This window comes from Aquila chrysaetos, chromosome 11, assembly GCF_900496995.4.
Source record: "Aquila chrysaetos chrysaetos chromosome 11, bAquChr1.4, whole genome shotgun sequence".
Lineage (NCBI taxonomy): Eukaryota > Metazoa > Chordata > Aves > Accipitriformes > Accipitridae > Aquila > Aquila chrysaetos.
Window position 1 is genome coordinate 32,184,964 of NC_044014.1, and position 24,135 is coordinate 32,209,098.

At 38.1% G+C, this 24,135-nt stretch overlaps 1 protein-coding gene across 8 annotated transcripts in view; it reads left to right on the forward strand.

Moving 5' to 3' along the window:
• The window catches only part of GRID1 (glutamate ionotropic receptor delta type subunit 1), a 562,508-nt gene that overhangs the window by 302,271 nt on the left and 236,102 nt on the right, over positions 1 to 24,135 (forward strand). For all 8 annotated transcript variants that reach the window (XM_030030252.1, XM_030030245.1, XM_030030247.2 and 5 more), the window contains exon 4: positions 9,164 to 9,369. In XM_030030252.1, the coding sequence (XP_029886112.1) occupies positions 9,164 to 9,369 (206 nt within the window). The remainder of the gene's footprint in view (positions 1 to 9,163; positions 9,370 to 24,135) is intronic.

Here is a 24,135-nt window from a genome sequence, read left to right on the forward strand (position 1 = left end):
GCATACAGAATAAATCTCTTTCAAATTGTCGGGTGGCTTCTGGTTTTCTCTGAATAAGAAGAGATACCTTTTGCCTCCCTATTTAAGGCATTCCCTTTGCACGTTTGTCTTGTTTCAGGATGCACTTATTTGCACTTGCTTATCCCTAGTTTAGGGTTACCAGTCTTGTTTATGAAGGATGTACTTCACGTGCCAAAGTACGATAACCAAACTTATAATACAGTAGCAACTTCTTAACAGTAACGACTGTATTTGTGTTAAAGCAGACAGGCTTACAGTCCCAACATCCTAAACGGACACTATTAATTCAGATGTTCATGTAAAATAATATGGCTTCAGAAAGGTGTGTCTCAGCCCTCCAAAAGAAGAAAAATGTATTTTCCTAATGTACTGGTGGATGGATGTTTAGAATTGCTGGTACTCAGCCACAGCATGTATTAAGCTCAGTAATTTAATGCAATAATTAAAATTAATTTAGGTGAAAGAAATATTTTGTTAAAGCTTAGGATATATGTCAGCAAAAGCATAGTTCCTGTCGATACATCTATTTTTGTCCCATAAAAAGATACAGCAATAACACTGCATAGTGTCTTCAGAAGTATTTTAATGTATTAACAGCGGTAGTGAGATGAGAAGCTGTTACAGCTCATTTGAGTGGTTTACCATTGGACAAACAGGTGGCAATTATTGTACTTGGAAGAATTAAGTGAATCATTTGAATGGTAATGCTAGTTCTTCAACGAATTCCCTTTTTACATCAATTGTAGCATATGTCCACATTTTTTCCAACAGTAATGAATTTCCTGAGGTGGTTTCCCTTGTGCTTTTGAATGCGAAGTGTTAAAATCCGGCAGGAGAGACCTGTAGCTGACCTTTCATGCTAAATGTGAAAGGGCTGTTGCAGCCTTTAAAAGGCCTTTGTGCTTCTGGGCCTCGTGGGAAGCTCCAGTTAACTTCAGACTGGATCAGCTGTTTCAGGTATGAAGCATCAGTTATGCAGAGTAACTTTTTAATATTTTTAATGGTGATGTCTGCCTTCTATGATAAGTTGAATCTGAAAACATCTGTTTGTGCATGCAACACATCTGGCTTTATGGTGCATTCTGTCCCTTTCCCATCTGTTCAGGAGTGAAAATCACCAATACCTATGATTTGTCTCTATTCAAAGACGTTTTTGTATTAAAAAGCCTGATAACAATCAACGCAGGCAGTATAACTGCCCAATAAAAAAATTTCTGCAGCCATTATACAGGCTTCAGCCTTTGATAACACAAGGGCTTCTGAGTAGACCTTTGCATTTGATTAATCCTGATGCTTGTATCAAAACACATGTGGTAAGATTTTCAGTTTCTACGGAGAGGTGGTCAAATGTCAGCCTGTGATCTAAATTTAAATGGCAAATCAATGTTCTCTGTATTTTTCAAAGATTACATTTCTGATAGCCTGCTTTATTCTTTCCAGAAATCTCTGGTTTCTTGCTTTTCTCTCATCTCTTTGAGAAGGGGCTATGCAGCTTCTAGGTCTGAATGGCATTATGTAGTGCCTGGTTGGTCAGGCAGTGCAGGTGCTGGAGTGCTGCTTTGTATTTGATCGACGTTAGTAGAACTATCCAGGAGAGAAAGGTGTAAAAATGGGAAAGGGGAGAGTGTGGTGGGATCCTGAAAATTCCCAGGTTAATATGCTGAAGGTGAACTGATCTGGATGCTCATAGTTTACCTGGGCTTAAAGGAAAACTGCTGTTCTATGGAGGAGAAAGCCATTGAGGGTTACAATGCAGAAATACACCTGTGTAGAGCATAGAAATACATAGAAACCACACCTGCCAGAGGAATTCCCTGCACTGCAAACTGTGCGTTGTTGGGAGAATGTTAGGAAAGTATCGCTCCACGATTGCTCCTGTTTTATACTCTATCAGAGACAGGCTTTGGAGCTCGGCAGAATTTCTTGTCTGGTCTCATCTGGTACAGCTGTTCTTATATCAGCTGAATAATTAAAAAATCCAATTTAATTCATGGATTTATTGTACTTGCTATTATATGTACTTGCTATAATAACTATTGCCTAGTTACTGACTTCCTCCATTTCTAAAAAAAAATGAAAATGGGGTATAATTACAGAGGTGTTACTGTGAGCTCTGGTGTGTCTAAAAGCATGCAAGAAGGCAAAGATTTCTTTTTAGTAGAAAGTGTTTGAAGTGAAACTTCGTTAGGAATGAGGTGACTAAATCACAGACATTGTTTTGAAATTGTGAGTTCTAATGTTTGTAGAAAAATTATCTGGCTGATAGCAATTATCTTAGCACTGATTGTGGGAATATGGCAGGCAGAGACACATAAGGAAATGTGGTAGGTGGAGAGAGATGTTACGTGCTTGGAGAGAGATTGCAAGAACAGAGAAAAAAATTATAAAAGTAGGAAATATACCTTACTAATATAATTTCACATTTGCACTGGGATCCAATAAACATTTACGTTCTAATATTACTGTAGTCATATCTATTGTAACAGACTTTGTTTTATATACTTTCTGGTCTAATCACTCTATCTGAACAGTTAAAAATCATATTGTGAGTGTTTTAGGTTGAAAATTTCAGTGCTTGCTCAAAGTCCAATTCTTCTAGATGATTTGAACAAAATAATGCCCTTTTGGAAGCACAAATAGTAATCTTCCCTCTATTGTTTGAAGGAAGAGATTTTTGTTATTTATTAGCTTAAGAGCTACTTCTGAAGTATGTCCACTTTCAGTTTTCTAAAATACTAGATTGTATTCGAACCCTTCAAGTAGGTTGTTATCTGTAGCAAGGACCCAAAGATGGTATTCAAAATCATTCATTCAGAAAGCTTACAATGCAGCAGGAGTCTAATCATCAGGGTGTGCGTCTTTGTTTCTTACACCAGTCTTATTATCCCTTACTTCTTATGTAAACAATTTGCAGTTGCAAAAATGAGGGCCAACAGCCATTGTAAAATAAAATTAATGAAACCCATGAAACTGAAGTGGTTTATGAAACCTGTTTCAAAGTGCTTATGAGTTATCTTCCAAATCAGTGAATCCTCGAAAGTGTGTTTTATTCTGTCTTAAGAAATGAAATAACAAGTGGGAAGTGTTCTCTCCAATTTGCAGTCAAGAGAGACAAACCTACAATAGAGTATCTTTGTATTAGAGTTAAGAAATAGTCATTTTTGCCTTCTCTTGGAGCTTAAGTGTAAGGAAAAATGCCTTGATATTGTTCCTAAAATGTTGGAAAAGGTGAATATATATTTTTTACAAGTGTATAAATACTAAAATAATGAAACTATCCAAGTCTACCTGTCACTTTTCTCACTACTTTAAATATATCACCAAAATAATGCTCAAATAAAACTTACACTGGAAAAAAAAATTGTGAAGTGTAGAGCCTACAGCCAGCAAATGAGAAAACTCACAAGCTCAGCGTTTCCTTCCTGATCTCATTGTTTTTTCCCACTGTATTGGGTTTATGTGGCAAGGTTTTGGTAGCTGGGGGGGGGGGCGGTGTTACACGGGTGGCTTCAGTGAGAAGCTGCTAGAAGCTTCCCCTATGTCCGACAGAGCCAATGCCAGCCGGCTCTAAGACAGACCCACCAGTGGCCAAGGCCGAGCCCATCAGTGATAGGGGCACACAGAAAGTGCAGCCGGAGGGAGGAGTGAGAAGATGTGAGAGAAACAACCCTGCAGACCCCCAGGTCAGTGAAGAAGGAGGGGGAGGAGATGCTCCAGGCGCCGGAGCAGAGATTCCCCTGCAGCCCGTGGGGAAGACCATGGTGAGGCAGGCTGTCCCCCTGCAGCCCGGGGAGGTCCACGGTGGAGCAGATCTCCACCTGCAGCCCGGGGAGGACCCCACGCCGGAGCAGGTGGGTGTCCGAAGGAGGCTGTGACCCCGTGGGAAGCCCGCGCTGGAGCAGAATCCTGGCAGGACCTGCGGATCTGTGGAGAGAGGAGCCCACGGAGCAGGTTTTCTGGCAGGACTTGTGACCCCGTGGGGGACCCACAGTGGAGCAGCGTGCTCCTGAGGGACTGCATGCCGTGGAAAGGACGCACGCTGGAGCAGTTTGTGAAGAACTGCAGCCTGTGGGAAGGACCCATGTTGGAGCAGGGGAAGAGTGTGATGAGTCCTGCCCCTGAGGATGATGAAGCAGCAGAGAGAACGTCTGGTGAACTGACTGTAAACCCCATTCCCCTGTCCCCCTGCGCCGCTGGAGGGGGTAGGTAGAGAATCCGGGAGTGAAGTTGTGCCTGGGAAGAAGGGAGGGGTGGAGGGAAGGTGTTTTGAGATTTGGTTTTATTTCTCATGACCCTACTCTGGTTGATTTGTAATAAATTGAGTTAATTTTCCCCAAGTTGAGTCTGTTTTGCCTGTGACGGTAATTGGTGAGTGATCTCTCCTGTCCTTATCTCGACCCACGAGCCCTTTGTTATATTTTCTCTCCCCTGTCCAGCTGAATGGGGGGGAGTGATAGAACGGCTTTGGTGGGCACCTGGTGTCCAGCCAGGGTCAACCCACCACACCAACTTATTTACTTTTCCCTCTGACAAATGTACAAGTGAAAGGATTGGTGTAGGTCATTTGAAAATAGAGCTTGGTGACGATACTTCAGTCCTCCCAGAATTTACTTGGCGATGGATAAGAATGAAAGGGTGTGAAATTATTTCTTGGTGTATCTTTAGTGTTGTCTTCAGCTCTAGCTTGGTAGTTCAGTTTGCTTCCAGCTGTTTTCTACCCAAAGTAAAATGCTTCCTGGCCATGTGCTGCCTCTATTTCTGTCAAGTGGGGTTAGGAACTGGTGTTGAAAAGACAATATAATGCTGTCTACCTTCTGGAAATTCCTTTCTACAATGAACCATCCTTAAAGGCCAGCTGTGCCCAACCACACAGCTGTTTCACAGAAAAAATAATAGCTTAAAGCTGCTTGTGTCAAGGCCAAGAAACAGATCCTGTAAATTTATGAAAGATGAATGCTATGGTAGACTTTGTGAACATTTTGTATATAAACAAGATTATAGATAATATAATAAAAATTAATTACTTTGTAAATGACAATAAGCTTTACATATAGGTAGCTAATGCCACGTTTAGTACTATTCTTTTATGTTTGTGTTCCAGTCAACCAGCGCAGTGACCAGCCTAACCTCCAGCAGGAAATGATACATTTCATTATTCCTTTTAGCACAATAAAGCTCTTTATTTACGGCAAGCATTAGTTTTGTAGTCGAAATGACAGAATTCATGTGTTAGCAGTGCATCAAGGCTTTCCTTCCCGCCTTGTAGTAGTTATCCCTGAAATTGTCTCGTTCCTCTATTGTCATACCTGAACATATGGTACATCTGTCAGAGTTAGAAAGGAGACTCTCAGCCACAGAGATTCTCTCTCCAGCCAGGTGTAACAGAAGAGACGCAAAGTTCATAAGAAGTTTGCTTTTCTTATGAAACTCTAGTGAGTTAGTTCCAATTCCAACCTGCTAATTTCACATGATTGTAGCTGACACTAGAGTATTGTAAACATATCCAATTATTAGATGGTTTTACAGATCACTTTTTTGAGAAGTGCTCACCTGAGTGCATTTTGTATAGTGTAATTTTCCTTCTGGAGTGCAAGTGTTACATCATCTTCAAGAAACTGATGTTCTCTAAGGAGAAATTTTCAAATATTGTCTCTGAAATTCTGCATGTTGAGTATGTGCAAATCAGGTGGGCAATTAGATAATTAAAATAGTATTATGTGATTTTTATGGTTGAATGTGGGCTACATCCTGAGTAAAAGTAACTCATTGGAAAACTGAAGGCAGAGGTAGCTGTAGGTTGTGTAGTTACAGCAAAGTGGTCTTTCATTTGTCAGACATTCTAGACAGAAGTGTTTGTGATTGAGTTTGGATTGCTATGCTTTTCCTGGAAAGTATGAAATAAATGGGCACAAAGAATTAATTTATTAGTAATAGTTCAGGATAACACTTTAATGTTACAATCTGAACTTTTTAATAAAAAGTCACTCTTAAGACTGCAAGAGACAGAAAGCACATGTATTTTAACAGACAAAAGCATTTGTAGAATCCTTTATTTTTGTTAAATTCTATGTGAATTTTATAAGACTCCTTTTAGTGTTGAAGAAAATGGAGGATTAACTGTCCTAAATTATGGGAAGTGGAAAGAAATTCATAACTGTTTCTCTGAGTATTTCTGTTTGAGCTGCCATGGAACAAAGCTCGATTTTTCTTTTATGTTGCATGGATTTGTGATCTACTAAATGGATGAAAAAAAGTGAGGGCATCAAACTCACTTTCTTATGTGATATGTCAGATAAAATAAAACTGAGCCTAATTCATTATGATTTATAAACAGATGCTCCTGCATATGTGCATGTGTTTGTGTATTTATGTACTGATACATTTTAAGAAAAGATTGCCCTCTTGGTAATGATTCCAAATAATTATTTGTGAAAAAAGATCCCAACATGCAGGCACCTAAAATTGTTAGTCACTTCTGAAAAGACTGCTCTTCAGTTCCCACTTCCACCTTTGAATTCCCACCAAGCTTTCTCCTCCTCCCCAGTGTCATGTAGGACCAGGCACCTCAGTGTTCAGGAAGATACAGTCATGCCGTTCTTTCTAATTGCCAGCACTGAATAAATTCACATTCAGTTATATCTGTGAAAAACTGACAGATTGTGCTTGTACATTTGAGCTTGGACAGTCTCTTCCATTTCAAATTTTGCTTTGTTCTCAAGCTGGAAAAAGGTCGGAGTCCTTTCTATTTTTCAAACTGGGAAATAGCCTGTTTTCCTCAGGGGAAAAATTTGTAAGGGAATGCAAAATGGTCTTCCAAGTCCAAATAGTCTTACCATGGGCATCAAGTATTTTGCACTGATCTACAACGATATTTCTAACCAGTAATTCAGCAGGTCAGCTGAAAACATAAGGCAAAAAAACCTGGCGCAATATCAGCACAGTTAATCTTTTGTAAACAGCTTTCCTTTGTGCAGTGATAACTTAGATTCTTGCACAAAAAGACAAGTCGTTACTGAACTATAAAAAAAGGGAATTTTCTTACTGCTTGTCAAGCAATGCAGTAATTTTGAAAGACTAAACATCAGTAGAAGAAAAATCTTTGTGTTTCATGTATCACAGATCCATAAAGTGAGCATAGGTATAGTAATGAATGCTAGTTTACTGAATTTAAATTAGCAAAATCCAAACTTAGCTTGACAATTTTAATAAAATACTTTAACCTGTAAACAATAGTTGTTTGTCGCCGTCATTATTTTAGCACACCTGCAATATTTAGCAGTTATACAAGTGCTGAAGTCTTCTGGCATTTTCCAGAAATGCCTGCATAACAATAAACTCCTTCTTTTCCTCAGTGATTCACGATTTTAGACAGTAAGCAAGTCTAGCAGGTATTTGACAGTGTGATAAAACTGCTATAGACTTGCCTAAGTCACCAGCAAAACCCTCATGAGTGCACCTTTCCTGATGATGGGGTTGGCTGGAGTGATGATCATATCAACTAAACCCGAGTTAAAAAGGCAGTAAAGAGTCTGCTGTGGTTGGCACATCCCTAGCTTAATTTCTGTTCCTTTTGGATGTTTCTCTGTAATTCAGCTGTTTTCTGAAGCTGAATTAATCACATTAACAAACATTCCCATGTTTGGATAGAAGTACGAAGCTACTCAAGGTGATTTTCAGTGCTTTTCTTTTGGATCTAATGTTTGCTAGTTACCTTGGTGACCTTAATATATTGCACTTGTACATGAGCTAAATTCTTTAACTGGTTTATGCTCACAAGATGTTACTTATGTCAGGTTTCATACAATGTTTTTTAGGGGGTGAAGTTCACATCTGTGTTCTATGGCCATGCAACACCAAGTTTGGTGGTGGTCTAAGAAGAGCCCACTCAGATGGGGCAGCAAGGAATGCTACTGACTTGAATCAGACTGGGTTTCAGTCCTCTGTCTTTAGAGGTGTCTGTGGTGTTGATACTTAGAATTTCATCACAAGATGGTTACTTCCAGGATTTAAAAAAAAAAAAAAACCAAAACCCACCAGCTGTTACAATCTAGTAAGCTGAAATTTGATGGTAAAAGCATGAGAAATGAACGTGAGAAAAGAGGGTTAAATACCTTCTTATTCAAGACAAGTTATACGTGTTTCTCGTAAAATTAAGGGCTCCTAATGACATGGTACATCTGTGATCAGGTCACTGTTAATTTTGAGAGCAACCTGGTTCAATATAAGCTTTGACCTTTTTCTTGGTCTAAATTTCACTACAAAATAGAACCTTAGACATTTATTAAAGAAAAATGCTGAGAGTCATGAAGACAGAGTACAGTTTGAACAAGCAGATTTCAGCATGAATGTAATATGAAATGTGTGTTCCTCCCTGTGAATGTCCTAACAAATGTGGTTAGGAAAATATATTTTTTTTCAATCAGCCTGAATTCGAGGGACAGAGCTCAAAGGAACAGGTTTTGAAGGGGCTTGTTTGCATGATTTCCCGTACTGAAAGCCAATTTTTTTACACTATAATATATCCTAATAGTTTGGGGCTTTGTGTACTCTTTCATAGGGTTACAGGTTAATGGCAAACCTCTGGTTAGGTAAGTCATTTACAGGAGAGGAAGAGGAGAAAAAAGGGGTCAAAAGGAGGTCTGTGTGTATTCTGGATATTGTAGCTTTTTCTTGGAAAAAGCAGGCATGATCTTATGTAAGACAGGTTGTGGTAGAAGGAGCAAAGCTTAGGGGTGAGTGATTTATCCCCTTGCTTATTCATCTGTTACTGGATTTCTGCTTTTGACCTGTGATATTTGTTGGGGTGGGACTGCCTTTTTGTTTGTGCAGTGTTAAGCCCTGTGGCCTTGAGCTTCTGGGGAGGTATGCACAGCCACCCAAATACATGAACTGGCTCTTCCAAAGAGTCATTCAGAGACCTCCAGGGAAAAGTAATGGAGTTTCCCTGTTGGCCTTGGCTATGAAAGGGAGCTGTGGAAGATGGCCATGTGGAATACTCTTCTTCTGACAGCACTGCAGGAAAGACAATAGAAAAGTCTTTTTCCACCTAATTAGTGATGCTTGCCTAACTGGCGAAGGTTGACGCAGTGGTTTTTTTTTCTTTTCTTTTTTTTTTTTTTTTTCTCCCCCTCCTGTGTTACAGATATACGCGGACTGCAGGGATTTCTCGATCAGGCCTCAAGACTGGGACTTGATGTATCATTACAAAAAGTGGACAGGAACATCAGCAGAGTCTTTGCCAACCTTTTCACTACCATGAAAACAGAAGAGCTGAACCGCTATCGGGACACACTGCGAAGGGCTATCTTACTTCTAAGCCCACGGGGAGCCCAGACTTTTATTAATGAGGTCAGTGCACGGTTGTTTTTATCATCAACATTTCAGGAACATATATGGTGATTTATGTGATACCTTGCCACGCTTTCTGAAGTGGTAGATTTTGACAATGCTGCTTGGTAAATGTCAAATAAGATTGTCAGACTCTAGTGCCAGAGAACTGAAATATCAGGTACTCCATGTAATGCATACTTTGTAGTTAATGCAAATGGGATAGCGTGGGCCAGATGGGCACATTCAATATAACATACAGCTCTATGGGGCAATTTTTTTTTTCTGGTTGTCTTCCATACCAATGCTTTTGACCTGGATTTCAACCACTGTCAACAAGTGACCAGAAAATCTAGTATAGTCTATTAGAAATGAAATATAACGTGTCTGAGAGAGTCGTCTTTACTGCGGAAATCTCCAAAGTCATGTTAAAAGGGCACGTTGTTGATGTTTGAAAGCTGAATCGCAGATTTTTTTATCAAGTATGATGTAGGAATTATATGTTTGTCTTTTTTTCTTAATGGTTTCTTGAAATCAGTGAGGCTAATTAGGACAGGGAGGTAGCTGTTGGGCAAACTTGTAATTAATGTTGTGCTGTGGGCTAATTTTTGGCATTAATTAGCTTTATCCAGCTTTTTTAATATTAAATAATGAATTATTTTACAGTGATTTATATGTCAGAGTTGAGGATGAGAGTTGGATGCTCGGTATAACTTTACGTGTGTTTGTTAGCTAAGAATCTGGCAACAAAATAGTTTTTTTAATTTTTTTTTTAACTAACCAGGGATAAGACTGAGCCAAGAAACTAAAATGTGGATGAGACCTGTGTCCAGTTATCAGTTTTGCTGCATCAAAGCCTGCTAAATTAAAAAAAAAATAAAAAAAAAAATCAACTTAGATTAGCTCACTAATTTTTTTATCATCTCAGCATAAGTAAATTCTCCACATTTATCTTCATTGGGGATTTTTAAATTAATAGGGTAAATTTTATCATAAATAAATGAGGCAAATGGGTAGCTTGGGAAAGACTAAGCACAGGGACAAATCCTACTCGTGTTTGTGCATATATAGGGATTTTCAGTAGAGGAATGAGGGAGTACTTGCCTTCAAAGTGTAGTAAGCTATATGCAGCTGGGTCAGTGGTTTTATTTGCTTCATAGTAGGCCTCCAGCAAAAATACACATTGCTTAGTTTTCCAGTGAGTCCTAACAAAGTATCCAAACCAAGTATTAAGAAGAAATCAACATGTGTGTTTTACTCAGACCCACGCTGGGTAGAAAGTCTGTTCCCCTTCAGTGCACAAGGCTCCAGAAATGTTCATAAGAGTTACATGCATGCACTGTCAGAACCCTGCAGGTCTCTCGAGTGTAGGGGCTAGTGTATTTAACTGTTTTACTACTTACTTCACCTTAAAGCAGTGGGTATTATAGGCATTAAAGCTAATGATCTTGATATATTTCCAGATCCCTGCAGGAGTTTAACTGTGGGCAGAAATGAAAAGTAATTTATTTGGCAATCTTCCTATATTGAATGTTGATTGATTCAGAAAAGCTTTATAAAAGAAAATTTAAATCTTAGAAAGGAACTCTCAAAAGGCTTGAGATGAGAGGTGCACGGTGTAGGGAAGAATCCTTTGCTAGCGGAGGCTGGGCGTACATTTTGTAGAGAGTTACAATAACGGTGATTCCTCAATATCTCTGTCAATAAGTGCAACTAATTATCTACAGCACAATTTCAGACAGTCTAGAATAACAACTTTCAGCTTAAATGAAATACATATTCTTACATAATTTACAGAAATACATCATTCACAATGTGCAGCAGTAAGTGGCTTCAATGGGTTTACATATTTCCACAGTTAGTAAATATTTCATGCTGTAGGTACTATATACCTATATACTGACTAGTATTGTTACCAGTGTGGCTCTGCACCTTGGAAGTTGTTTGAGGTTTTGAAACAATTTCCCTTTTCTGTTTTGGCAAAAAATTCTAGGTCTCTCAAAAAATGTAAGTGGTAACCTGAGAAGAAAATTCAAAGACTTTATTTTTAAATGTTGGGTATATTTATTTTCGTCTTTTCTATTTTAGCTCAAGTTACAAATAAGAACTTAAGAACAAAGAGAAGAAATTGGATTTAAAGCTTTTTTCCCATAAATTTCTGGAAATGGAAAATTCCATATCAAAAAGAGGTTCCTTATTAAGATTTTCAGTTTTGCTGAGTTGATATTTTGTAGCAGGGGAAAAATGACTGAAAAACTTCAGCTAGATCTTATTAATGTCTATTGGCTAATAACATATCTTCATAAAAACCAGGTGTTGCACACAAACCCTCCCAGAGAGTGCAGAACAAAAATAAGAGGCTTTCTTGGACAGTGTCTGGATTATAAACCCTGATATGAATGGTTTTAACAAATTTTTCTTAGCACAAGTCATAGACATCAGCCATTGGAAGCTGGCACAAGATTTATTTTGCCTGTTTCGATATTGCAAGTGATACATTTTTCCTGCTAAAAATATGGATCCAGATTTCAGCCTCACTTATCATCTCTTGGGTGGGCCCGAGAGATCTCATCTGACTTTGGATGCACAGAGTTAGGAGACTGTGACATCTCATACGTGAAAAACTTTCTAAATCCTAGAAGACCTCAATTTTAGGATTATTTCATTAATTTTTGTTTAGGCATCATTTTCACTTTACTGGCTTAGCATCCTCAATGCATGTTTCTGTCATGTGTCAAGCTTACTGCAGCAGAATTTACTGACATTTCATAAGTTTTCAAGGTTTAATATTGTGCTATAAAACTGACTGTAAGAATAGAGAGAGGAAGAGAGGGTAAAAAAAATATTTTCAATGGTGTAGGTATAAACATGGAATCAGCCTTTATTCAGAAAACAGAAGGTAAATGCACTTATAAAATGTTAGCTATCCTAGGTTTTGCATTAAAAGGTCACTTTGGGATTAAAGCAAACCTAATCTAAAGAAAGTGCGTCCCTCCTTAGTCATTTTGAGAAAAATATTCCCTTCTCCACCTGCAAAAATCCCTGATATATTTGGCCAGGTGCCATAGTTCAGTTTGTATGCAAAAGCAGTCTCAATTGTAACAGGTATGCATGTAACAGCAAAAATGATTTTATGTTTTGAAGACTATGTGATCTCCTTGCAAGGAAATATATAGGAAGAAAAGAAGAAAAACTAGTAATTCAGAAATGGGAAGGAGTTTTATTACTTTCAGCTATTCTGTTAGTCTCCTTGGCATAGACGCAGGATCTGAGACTCAAAAGACTCCCTCTTTGCGACAGCCAGATTTCACCTGCCTCTTCCACTTACCAATGGATACATTTTTTTGGTTGCAAGTAGAGGTATATTTGTATGAGTTGCTTTTATCATCAAGGGCTCTACATATTGACACATGGAAAACGGTTCAAAGAGAGGTGACAAAAATGATAAAAGGATAGGAGAGCATGACCTATGAAGACAGGTCTCAGGAACACGCTATGTACAGCCTGCCTAAGGGAATATAACTGAAATACTTGAGAAGAAACATGAGGAGCAGCAGGAGGAAGAATTATTTAGGGTGATTATGGGTGATCTAACAGGAAGTAATAACCCAAAGCTAAACAGGGAATGCTTTCTAACAGGGACGTCAGTTAGATAATGTGAGCACTTGGTGAGAGAGGTCAGTGAGGCATCGTTCTTCAGTGTGCTCAAGAGTTTGCTAGCTAAAACACTTTGGTAACTTAGTCTAGCAGTCTTTCCTGAACTAGTTTGAAAGATGTTCTAGATGACCCAGGGGTCCTTCTGAAGACATGTCAGGAAACATTTGTTGTGTGAATAAATTCAGTCTTTGTACATTTTGTATACAACATATTTGAAGAGGAGGAAAGAGATCTAGTAGTTCAGTGTTTCTCAGTTTCCTATTGCAAATGTGCAGTAACTATTAGCTGTGGAGGGTTTGTTATTTTCTTCTTCAAAGAACACATACGGTTTGTTTGGGATATGTATTTTAATGAGATTTTTCTTTAAAACCGTAGGTGATATCTGTTGCTTTATAGACTTCAATCATCCTACTTTCCAGTATTATTACCTTTACTTTTGAAAACCAGTAAAATGGAGGCTGTAACACAGTTGCATGTGGTTATTGATTTGAGAAGAGAAGGAATTCTTGGCTTTACAAACCCTTTAACTCAGCATTACTTGTTTTTTGGCAGCTTCACTGAAGTGAAAAAATGTTTCTGTTTAGGTGCATCTTTGAAAATGATATCATTACTTGTGAGTCTATCTTGCCTGTAAGCTAGTAAGCTCGCTGCGATAGGTTGCTAGTATATATGCATATCACTGCAGCATACCAGCTGAAAGCAGAACTCTTTGCATGCCTACTATAGTAAACAAGTTAAAAAAATGAATAATAAAAGAGAGCAGATTAATTGCATTAAAAATTAATGATAAAACCCTGTATCATTGCAGCAGGGTTATCTGAATCACTGCAATTCCAATTTGAGCTGAAGCTATAAACTTCCAGAATACTACTAAGTTTGTTAAACAGTTACAATTTATCTCCACCCTGTTTATGTAGTCACCTCTGTCCCCCCACTGGAAATCAAAGACTGTTCTCTGTTTCTCCTTTACCCTAGTTCATGTCAAATGTTCTGACTGGTCCTTTAAAAACAAAAATAGATATTCTGCTTTTGGTTTAGGCTTTTGGGATCATTTCACGCTGATTTCTGGCCTGCCTTCATTCCTGGTCATTGAGGATGCTGAGTACCTTACTCCCAGAGCACTCCCAGTTGGCGCTTGTTTGTGAACAATGCTCCAGACTTCTCTTTTTCCTTCTACAGTTGGTGACATGCTATTACTTGACTGGAGCTGCAGGAATTATTTATACCATCTTGAACAGTCTGCACCCACAAGCAATTGTATGAAATGGTTTTTCACAGGAAGCAGAGACCTTTACTTTTTAGAATTTAACAGGAAAAAAAGCTTAATACTAATTTTCTGGTACTTGGCATTTCATATTGGCATACATCTTTTTTTATTTATGTTGCAAATGTTCAGCATATTAGTCTGTGTCTCTGTTTTATATACAGTATATAAACATCTTGAAATATTGGTGAATAATTTGGGGAAAAAAATATTAAGCCCCTTCTGTTTTTAGAAGGCAATTTCTTTGTTTAAAGAGCTGGTAGTGATTTGTGAGTGCTGGTAACAGAACTGTAGAAATAATACATTCTTCTTTCAATAGTTCAAGTTAAATTATACCCACCTTATTTTTTCTAAATCCTCCTCTGGTTTTCTATTTCTTCCTCTGAGCTAAAAACTTGTCTGCTATTGTTGACACTTGCAATACAGTAAGACTCATTGCGCTTAAAGAGAATAATAATTATAATTAAAACCCAAGCAAACCTCACTAAACTGCTAAAACCTAAGTGAAAACAAAACCTCCCATTTTGGGATAAATTGGCTTAGAAGCAGGTTTCTTTCCACTGGGCCAAAAAAAACCCAAGACGCAAACCCTTCCATATTTTGTTTCACTATGATTAGCCCAAGCTATGGGGTCACTGTGAGAATATGTTTGGAACAATCATTTACATATGTCGTTATAGATTTGTAGGCACTGTGAAGGGGGTGCGGGGAATCATAATTTGGTGAATAAATGACTTCCAGAATTGCTTACATAGCTTCATGTAAATGACATTCCTTTTACTACTGCAGGTATGTTTAAGTGACAATAATTTTAGAAGTCTTTTTTTTTTTTACTCCACTCGTACTGTTGCATCAGATTTTGAACCTGAATGTTGAAATCATGAGAAACATGAGGCTTGAATCTAATTTTGTACATCTCCAACAATAACTGATAGCAGTTTTGTGGGGCTTTGTGGGTCAATTGAGAAAAAAATTATGAAAATTTAATACATTAGCATGAGTTACACAAAGTCCTTATGAGTCTAGAAACTGCTTTACTAGCAGTCTTACTAAGTCCCTCAATGTCAGTAATATTTCTGGTCTGAAGGAACTAGGTTTTTCAGCTCATATTTTGAATCTGATGACTGGGCATGCATTTATAGGGGATCATTTATTTTAAAATGTCATTAAATCTGTAAGTATAGGAACTGGTCATTCCTCTTGCTCCAAATGCTTGCTCCTCAGTGTACTTTTGGATCCTTGTTTCATTGCAGGTGTTTGGTTGCTAAAACATGACTCAATTCCTGAAAATTTTGCTGCTGTCCACAAGTAAGAATGTCAGGTCTAAAGGAAACTGCCAAATATCTGGCTGACAAAATTGTTGAAATATTTTAAATTAACTTTTGTCTCGTGAGCTTCATTAATTTTTTTTTTTTTTTTTGGTTGTTATTTTTTCATTCATTAATTTTCTTTTTTTCATCCTCTTTGTTAATTTTCTCATCTATTATATTTTTATCTTTCTTCAATCTCACTGTTAAATATGGAAGCTGCACAGCATAGTGCAAAGTAAGCCTGTTCACATGGGAGGGCCCTGGAAAAGCTGACATGTCTGTACAGTGGAAGGCAACGGGATGCAGAGGCTGATGTTCATGTCCTGGAAACAGGAGCTGGTGTTACCGTAGCACCGTGTTGGGGTTCATAGGTTTCTCCTTCCAGGGTAACCCCATGTTAACTCAGTCAGTTCCAGAAGTAGCTCTCTGCACAGATTTAACCTCAAGATTGGGGGATTCTAGCTGTCAGGAGGGGTTGTATTTATGGGCGTTTTTTTTAAGGAAGAGGAACTATTAATGACTTGGAAACACAGAAGTGTTGTATTGGGCCACATGCAGTTCACCTTCTTTAGTACTGTCTTTAATAGCACCCGGTGTCGGCTTTTGCAAGAGCTGAGACAGAACAACTCTCTAGCGAGCACTGAAAAACCAAGGCTACCAAAAACTAACCCCATCTCCACCTACTCCTTCATGGCTGTTTTTTCCAAATTATTTTACTTCAGATTGCTTGACTGGCTCCCAGAATACTGTGCAATTTAAAGATTAAAAAAAATATATATTACATATATATGTATTTTTAATGTAGTGGAAAGTTAGATTAAATACTCTGACATATCTGTGGTCATTATAATACATAAATATATGCAAAACGTTTCTCTAAAATACTGCAAATCTGCAGATGACTTTATCATTCCCAGCAAGGATAATTTTCTGCAATTTAGGTATAATTTACCAGAAAGCAGAGATTGCTAATTAATTATGGATGATTAATTTTAAAATATGCTCCTGCATTTGCATTTCATCACTATACCAGTGTTTGCCCATTGTAAGACAGTAGCAGAAGCAGTACAGGTACATGAGAAAATATGTTTGCCTTATAAAAATCAGAAAAAAGTAATGGCCATACAAAAGCTATTTGCCATCTTCCAGTTTTACTTTTTCATATAAATTCAGTGTATTGTTCAGGTTACTATGCTAGGGCAGCTTGACTTTGAAGATTACAAAATACATACTGCAATTATTTTATATTCAATTTTTGAACCTTCGACACCACTGTGTACACACCATAGTTACACGTTGACTTGTTCTGTGGACACATCTGCAAGCTCCTCTAAGCACAAGGATTGACTTGGAGTGCAGGGCTCTGCACAGTCAGTCAATCGTCTCTCCCCTAAAATGCATTCCTAGACCTGGTGTTCTGGATTAAGAAAATCACTGACTCATTTCATTAGTTGTTTCAGAGGTTATAGAAGGCGGCCATTTATCCTTAGAAGGGATGAGTAATAATTGCTGATAATAATTTGCACCTGCTTTGCATCTTTTCACAGGAGGTTTTTAATCACTTTTAGGAGGTGAAATAAAATTATATTTACCCAAGACTTATTTTTAGTTTCAAACTAATTTGGAAAATGATTTAAGCCTTCACTAATTGCTTGAAGCATACAGTATAGTGCTGTCTGTGTGTGAGATAAAAGCTTGGGGAAGATTTACCGTGGTTTGAGAAGATTAATCCCAAGCAAGATGTCCTAGGACTGATGCTCTGTTTCTCTTCAAGTTATTTCTACATTGGCCGGGCAGCGCACAGCCTAGGTGCGAGGGTTAACGTTGTTGATGCAGCACTGCCCAGTGTGTAGGTGTTGTGGTTTAACCCAAGCCGACAACTAAGCACCGCACAGCCGCTTGCTCACACCTCCCTCCCTACCCCACCCTCGGTGGGATGGGGAGGAGAATCGGGGAAAAAAGTAATACTCGTAGGTTGAGATAAGAACAGTTTAATAATTGAAATAAAATATAATAATAATAATAATAGTAATTTTAATGACAAGTTAGATAACAAAGAGGGAGAGAAATAAAACCCAAGAAAAGACAAGTGGATGCACAATGCAATTGATCACCACCCGCTGACCGATGCCCAGGCAGTGATTGGCCACACCCGGCCAACTCCCCCCAGTTTATATACTGAGCATGACGTTCTATGGTACGGAATATCCCTTTGGCTAGTTCGGGTCAGCTGTCCTGGCCATGCTCCCTCCCAGCTTCTCGTACACCTCCTCACTGGCAGAGCATGGGAAACTGAACAATCCTTAACTTAGGATAAGTGCTACTTAGCAACAGCTAAAACATCAGTGTGTTATTAACATTATTCTCACACTAAATCCAGAACACACTGTACCAGCTACTATGAAGAAAATTAACTCTATCCCAGCCAAAACTGGGACAGTAGGAGACAACACTGAATGTTATGCCCATTTCTTTACAGTCCAAAGCGTAGAGCTCCTAAAAAAATCCAAAATAGAGGCTCAGGGGAGCTCTCTGGAAATGTAAGGGAAGAAATATTTGGGAACCTTGTTCATCAAGGACAAGCAGTTAGATCTGATTAAATTAAGCTTATAACTTGAGACAGTGTTGTAACTGTGCAATAAGATTGTCTTTTCCTCAGGCAAAGAGTGTTCTGTGTCAAATAAATAGAGCAGTATATCATCAGAATAAAGCATGATGTGTCAGTTCATTCATTTACCTTTGTACCTTGGAGGGTGGCAAATATCTTAAAAATTAGCAAGGGTTTTAGAGTTGTTTTGAAAAGAGAGTATAGTCCTATGCTGATATTTTTTCCTACTGCTACTGTTAGTATTATGGTGCTATTATAACTAGTATGCTTGTTATACTTGAGTGTCTTATGAATTGGGATGTTGTTTAACTACGTGTTGTATGAATGTGTGTCCCCAAAGAATTTACAGACTGCAAGAGGTGACAGGTAGAGATACCTGGGGAGTAAAAGGGATTGATGATGGAAGTTGTTCAATGACAGAAATAGCATCTTCATACCAGGATCTTAAAAACTAGCATTTTAAAAAAAAAATTAATTTAAGGTATTTGTGGAAATTTTTTTTATAAATAGGTGTAGCTGAAGAAAGTTGACACCAAGGCCAAAATCTTGATTATGAATTAGAGGTAACCTGGAAGATTGGAATAAAAAGTGTATAGTGTTGGAAGTGACAATAGTTAGCATATCTTTGATGTGACAGATAACAAGGGAACTATTGAAACAATATGAAGAGATGGATGAAATGATCAAAGCAAGGGGTTAGAGATCCTCTTTGGGGCAGAAATTTCCGTGAGGTATGAGAGGAGCTTGCAGTTCTTAAGGTCAGAAAGATGAACTGTAGCAGTCAATATATAATGTCATCAGAGCTGGGAAAGGAGTTTTAGCATTACAGATGGGTAAAAAGAACTGTTTATTAGAGAGGTTGTATTTAAAAATGCTGAGAGCTTTTGGGCTTATCCTGGATGAAAGGCTTTGCAAGAAGTAAGAGTCAAAGATGACACTTGGATTGTAGTCCAAATTGGCAGGTCTGATGTTCTGGCTGTCCATTTTGACTGAGAAAAAGGATTTCCTTTCCCTGAAGGGAGAGGGTTGAGAAATCTCATTATCCACATGAAGCTTATGAGGGTATCCAGAAAGCAGGCTAACAATTTAGACTGAACAGGATATGAAAAATGTGTCACGGAGAAGTAGATCAAGGCTCATCAGCATGTGAATGGCAGTGGATTTTTCGCTAGTTTGCTTGCTGGATGAAGTTAATGTAAAGAGAGGAGATTACAGAGTGAATGGGTGTGGGACCCTCCTTGGGAACTTGAAGAATATCACAGAAAGTATCCCCGGGAGAGGCTGTGCTGAAGGAGTGGCATAGGAAGAAACCCAGGAGAGAAGTGCTGGGAAGAGGAGGTTTATCAAGAAGAAACGTGATCAACTGTATTAAAACCACCTGACAAGTCAAAGAGAAAAGAGTAACAATTTTACAGTTTGGCTAAGAAAAGTGAATGCCAGTAGGAACAGTTTCAGTTAAATGCAGAAGGTAGAAACCCGAATGAAGAGAACTTAGACCAAGACCAGAAGAGAAGGTTCAAGGCAGTGCATGTAAACCATGTGTTAAAGGGTCTGCAGGGAGAAGAGAGAGGGAGAATGGGGTGATAGGTATAGAGACATGAAGGGTGTGACAAAGGAGGGGTCTAAAATACTTTCTGGCCTCTGGGAAGAGAAATGGGGTAAGGAGAAACTACTTAAAGGTATATAAGGAGATCTTCTAATTCTTTTAATGGTACTGTATGGAAGATCTCTTCAAAGGTACCAGGGACTCGAAGGCATTGCACATATGGAGTGAAGAGAGACAGGCTGGCAGTGGTAGCACTTTGTTGTGGGCTGGAGCTTACATCATCTTTTCGAATGGGCAGTGTGTGGTCTCCAGAGTGACAAATTAGGAGCTGACCCTGTTTGCCTTTGCAGTTCTTATCAGATACGCACTTTGCATGGTGTGTTGTCCTCCAGCCCTTGGAAAGCTGTATATCAGTAGGCAGTAGAGATTTTACTCCCTGCTTTTGTTGTTGGTTGGTTCGTTGTTTTAATGAAGCAAACAGCAATGTGCAGAATTCCTTCATATTAGTCTTATTGAGAAAGGAGACAGTTTTCCAGGTTTTTGGATCATTTCCTTTGCAGTGTGAGTGCTAAGAGAATAAAAGCAGCTCTGACAGCATCCTTTGTGGGGTAGGACATAAACTGTGTTGTAAGGACAATATCTGAGAGTTTTAGTTTTCAGTAATGTCTTTTTACTGGAAAAGTCTTCATGCTGAAATTTTCATAGAAGTAAATAGAATCAGGTTTCTGTACATAGATTTGCTGGTTTTGCCATTGTTTTTGTTCACTGCTTGTTCAGGGTTTTGTTAAGATACATTTTTATAACTTTTTTTTCAAGGATCACTTTTCAACGTCGATCTCTTTCTGTTGAGGCAGGTACCTAATGATTATCCCTACAGCACATAAAATGTGGAGGTAAAGGATTGTTAGTCCCCTTTTTTCCAGCTGGGGCATGGGGGTACAGAGAAAGTAGGCAATTTACTGGGATCACCTGAAATGGGGACTGAACTTCTAAATGTCAAACCAAGATCTTGCCCAAAAGGTCATCCTTTCATTTGATACTGTCAGGTATGTCTTTGCCACTATTGACCCCTAGTTGTTTCATTTGACAGAACTGATAGTCCTGTCACTCCAGTGATCTTTTTGTCAGACATGCAGCCTTTAACCCATACACACCGTGTCAAATATTAAAACTCTCTTCGAATAGTGTGTGTTGGCTTTAGTTTCAGATAAATAATGCAGCTTGCACATACAGTCCTACAAAGCATTTAAATCGCTGCTCAGGTAACTTTAAAAATCTGTATTTTATTTATTGAATTGAGCCCTTTCATTGTAATGGAGTTATAGTTTGCTATAGACCATGCTCTGTGAATGAGATCAATTTGTTTGGCACTGACCCATCCATTCAACTTGAAGCAATTAGATTTAAAAGCTTTGCACTTTATTAATGTGTGTGCAAATAGCAATTGGATTCCAAGGACACTCTTTAGGAAAGTACCTTGAGTGATTGGTCTTGATATATAATTCATATTTTGCTTCCAACTTTCCAAAGGAAAAAAATCTTGTTAAAATTATTTCTAGATAATATTGAAAAGGGAAAAAAACCCAAGCCTCGAAGTATGACGATGACTTTGTGTGTTTAATGAAAGTATATTGACTTGGAAATATTACAAGTTCCCCCAACATGTTTTCCCATAAAATTATTAGAGTATAGAGATTATTTTGAGATGTACATCAGCACACTAAAAAAAAAAATCCCCAAACCAACAAAACAAAAAACATAACACCATAGTGTTCATTTTCTGAACTGTACTAGCATTCAAGATATTTTAAAAATCAATGTCAGTTCTGAATGCGTCTTGATTTAAAGTCAGAACAATCTAGCAAATACAGCACTTCAGCCTGGATACAGTTATGAATACTTAATATAAGTATGCAATTCAAGTCAGGCTTATCCCTGATAGCTCACATAACCAAGAGGTACCCTAACACTGGAAATGCCACCGTGTGAATAAGTTGGTTACATCATCCAGGCCAAGCAAGCAGTGGAAGTGTCCAATTTGGAAAATGTGTGGCATGTAGGAGCGCTAAAAAAACTACCAAAGAGAGAAAGTTTTGATTAAAAAGAGGACCTTAGGGACTTGATGCCAAGCCCTCTTAAATCTTTGGGAATGTATGCCTGGGATTCTCACTGCCTACTTCCTTCATTAAGAGCCCAAAGTGTGAAACATTGCTGTGAACAACACAATTGAGCTCCAGGTAGTTGTCATACATGTAGGATCCTGTGCGTCAGGGCACCTTGTCTGTCAGCAGCCAGAGCATCCTCCATCTTCCTTTGGGAAAACTTTTATGTAATGTACTAATCTGTATAGAATACAGCTTTGCTTTTTTTTTTTTTTTTTTTTTTTTTTTTTTTTTTTGGTATTTCTGTAAAGAACTTAGAGTTTGTATAGGATTCTTCAGAAGCGTTCATGCAGCCCAAACCTTTGGAGAACCAAGTGAATCTCAGGTTCCTGGTCTCGATGCTCATAACTTCAGTTTATATTTACATTTTCAACATTTTCTCTCTTTCTCACTATGTTTGAATATGTTTTATACTTTTTTAAACATATGTCTGGATTTCAATAAGGATACTATTTTCTGTGGTTAGAGATTATGAGCCTTTAAAATAATATTACCCATATAGTTTTTTAAAAGAAAAGTCTGTCCAAAGATCATCTAATTTTCACCCAAGTAGTTTTTATTGTATATATATATACATAAAAATAATCAATAGTTAACTACTTAATAGAGATAATTAATAACAATTACATTTAATGCCAAACATGTTTGAGTAAAATATATATATTCTTATGTAGTATATATAATATATAAAAATATCTATGTATCGTATGTATTATATACACACACACACACAACTTGCATGTTATACCATGCCCAGGTCAGTCACTTAAGGAGGAATTTACATGTGTGGAAATATGGAAGAACAGAGTAAATGTTTGTGTTCTGTGCAGCTGGAAAAGGAAAATAAAGATACTGGAGCAGAAATGAACCGAAGAGTGCAAGTTTCTCAGAGTTGTTCTGTTTCGGCTCATTGAGAACATTGACATTTCTGATGTGCTCTTCTGATATTTGCAAATAGTGTCAACATCTTTCAGCATAAATTAGGTGGAGAACTGTATCTTTAAAAGCCTGTTGGAACTGGTTATTATTTCATGCAGGGGATTTGCAACGTTGATCAAATGGAACAGTGTAGAAAACCCACCTCACTCAGGCTCGTTGGCACTGAATTTTCTGTGAATGGTGAAGACACAAAAAGTAAAAGGAAAAAAGGTTGGTCAAAGCCTGAATACAAGAGTGAGCAGGGAAAAGCTGCCCAAGTGCTGGCATACTTGCAAAGCACAGAGGCCTCTTGGGGAACATGAGGAGTGCTTCAGTGTGAGTGATAAAGTCAGCCAGGCGTTGGTCCCAAAACACTCCGTAGTTTAATGGTAACTTGTGCAGAAGCTGTTCTTTGTGATTTCTAAATGAAATTTGTGGAATGTTGCAATCCCAGTTGAAAAGGAAAACAAACCTGAATGAAATGGCTGAGTGGAAGTGTCAAAGCATCAACAAATTTGTGAATAACCTGAGGCTGAAGAGTCGGTTTTGCCATTTTGAGACTCATCCTCTGGTATCTGCAGAAGGGCCCGGTTGGCTACTTGTATTTAGTGGTTAGTAAGAATGCGAAAGGGAGTGGCAAGCTCTACAGTCTTTTAAGTGGAAAAGCAATGACCATGTTTATAGCAACCTGGCTATACTGGACAGCTTGCATTGCTGTTAGCGGCTGCCTTATACGTCAGGAGTGTAACAGTCACATTAATGTTCCCACAACATGGTGTACATAATCTTTATCTCTGTTCTGGTTTTTGCTACTTTGAAAAATGAAATTCAGCTTTTCTAGCCAGAGAATTTATGTCTTTCTCTTCATCTCTTTATTTTACTCCCCTTTCAAATGCTTCCCATTGTGATAAATTTAACTCACTACTTGTGATAAATAGATTAAGAGTTTAAGACATCCTAACAGTAAATAGTAGTGGTGCTCATGTTAAAATGAGCTACATAGGTGCTTAATGAGATATGTTTGCACTGTTGCAATTGCTAATCTAAAATTAGAATTAAGAGGACATATAAATCATTTCAGGGAGGTAATGACCAGTTAAACAATTGCCATATCAAGGTGCTTTGCTTATGTATAAAGCTGAAGTCCATTCTTTTCACCTTGACCAAAAATTTATCAAAAAAAAACCCCAAAACCCAACCCTCCCCAAACTACTGAAGCTTTCATGTTGACTGCTGTAATTAAAAGTGAATACTTAGGTCCCATCTGTTTTGCCACATTACTGGAGCCATGAAAACTGTCAGTGGCCATGGTCAAACAGTTA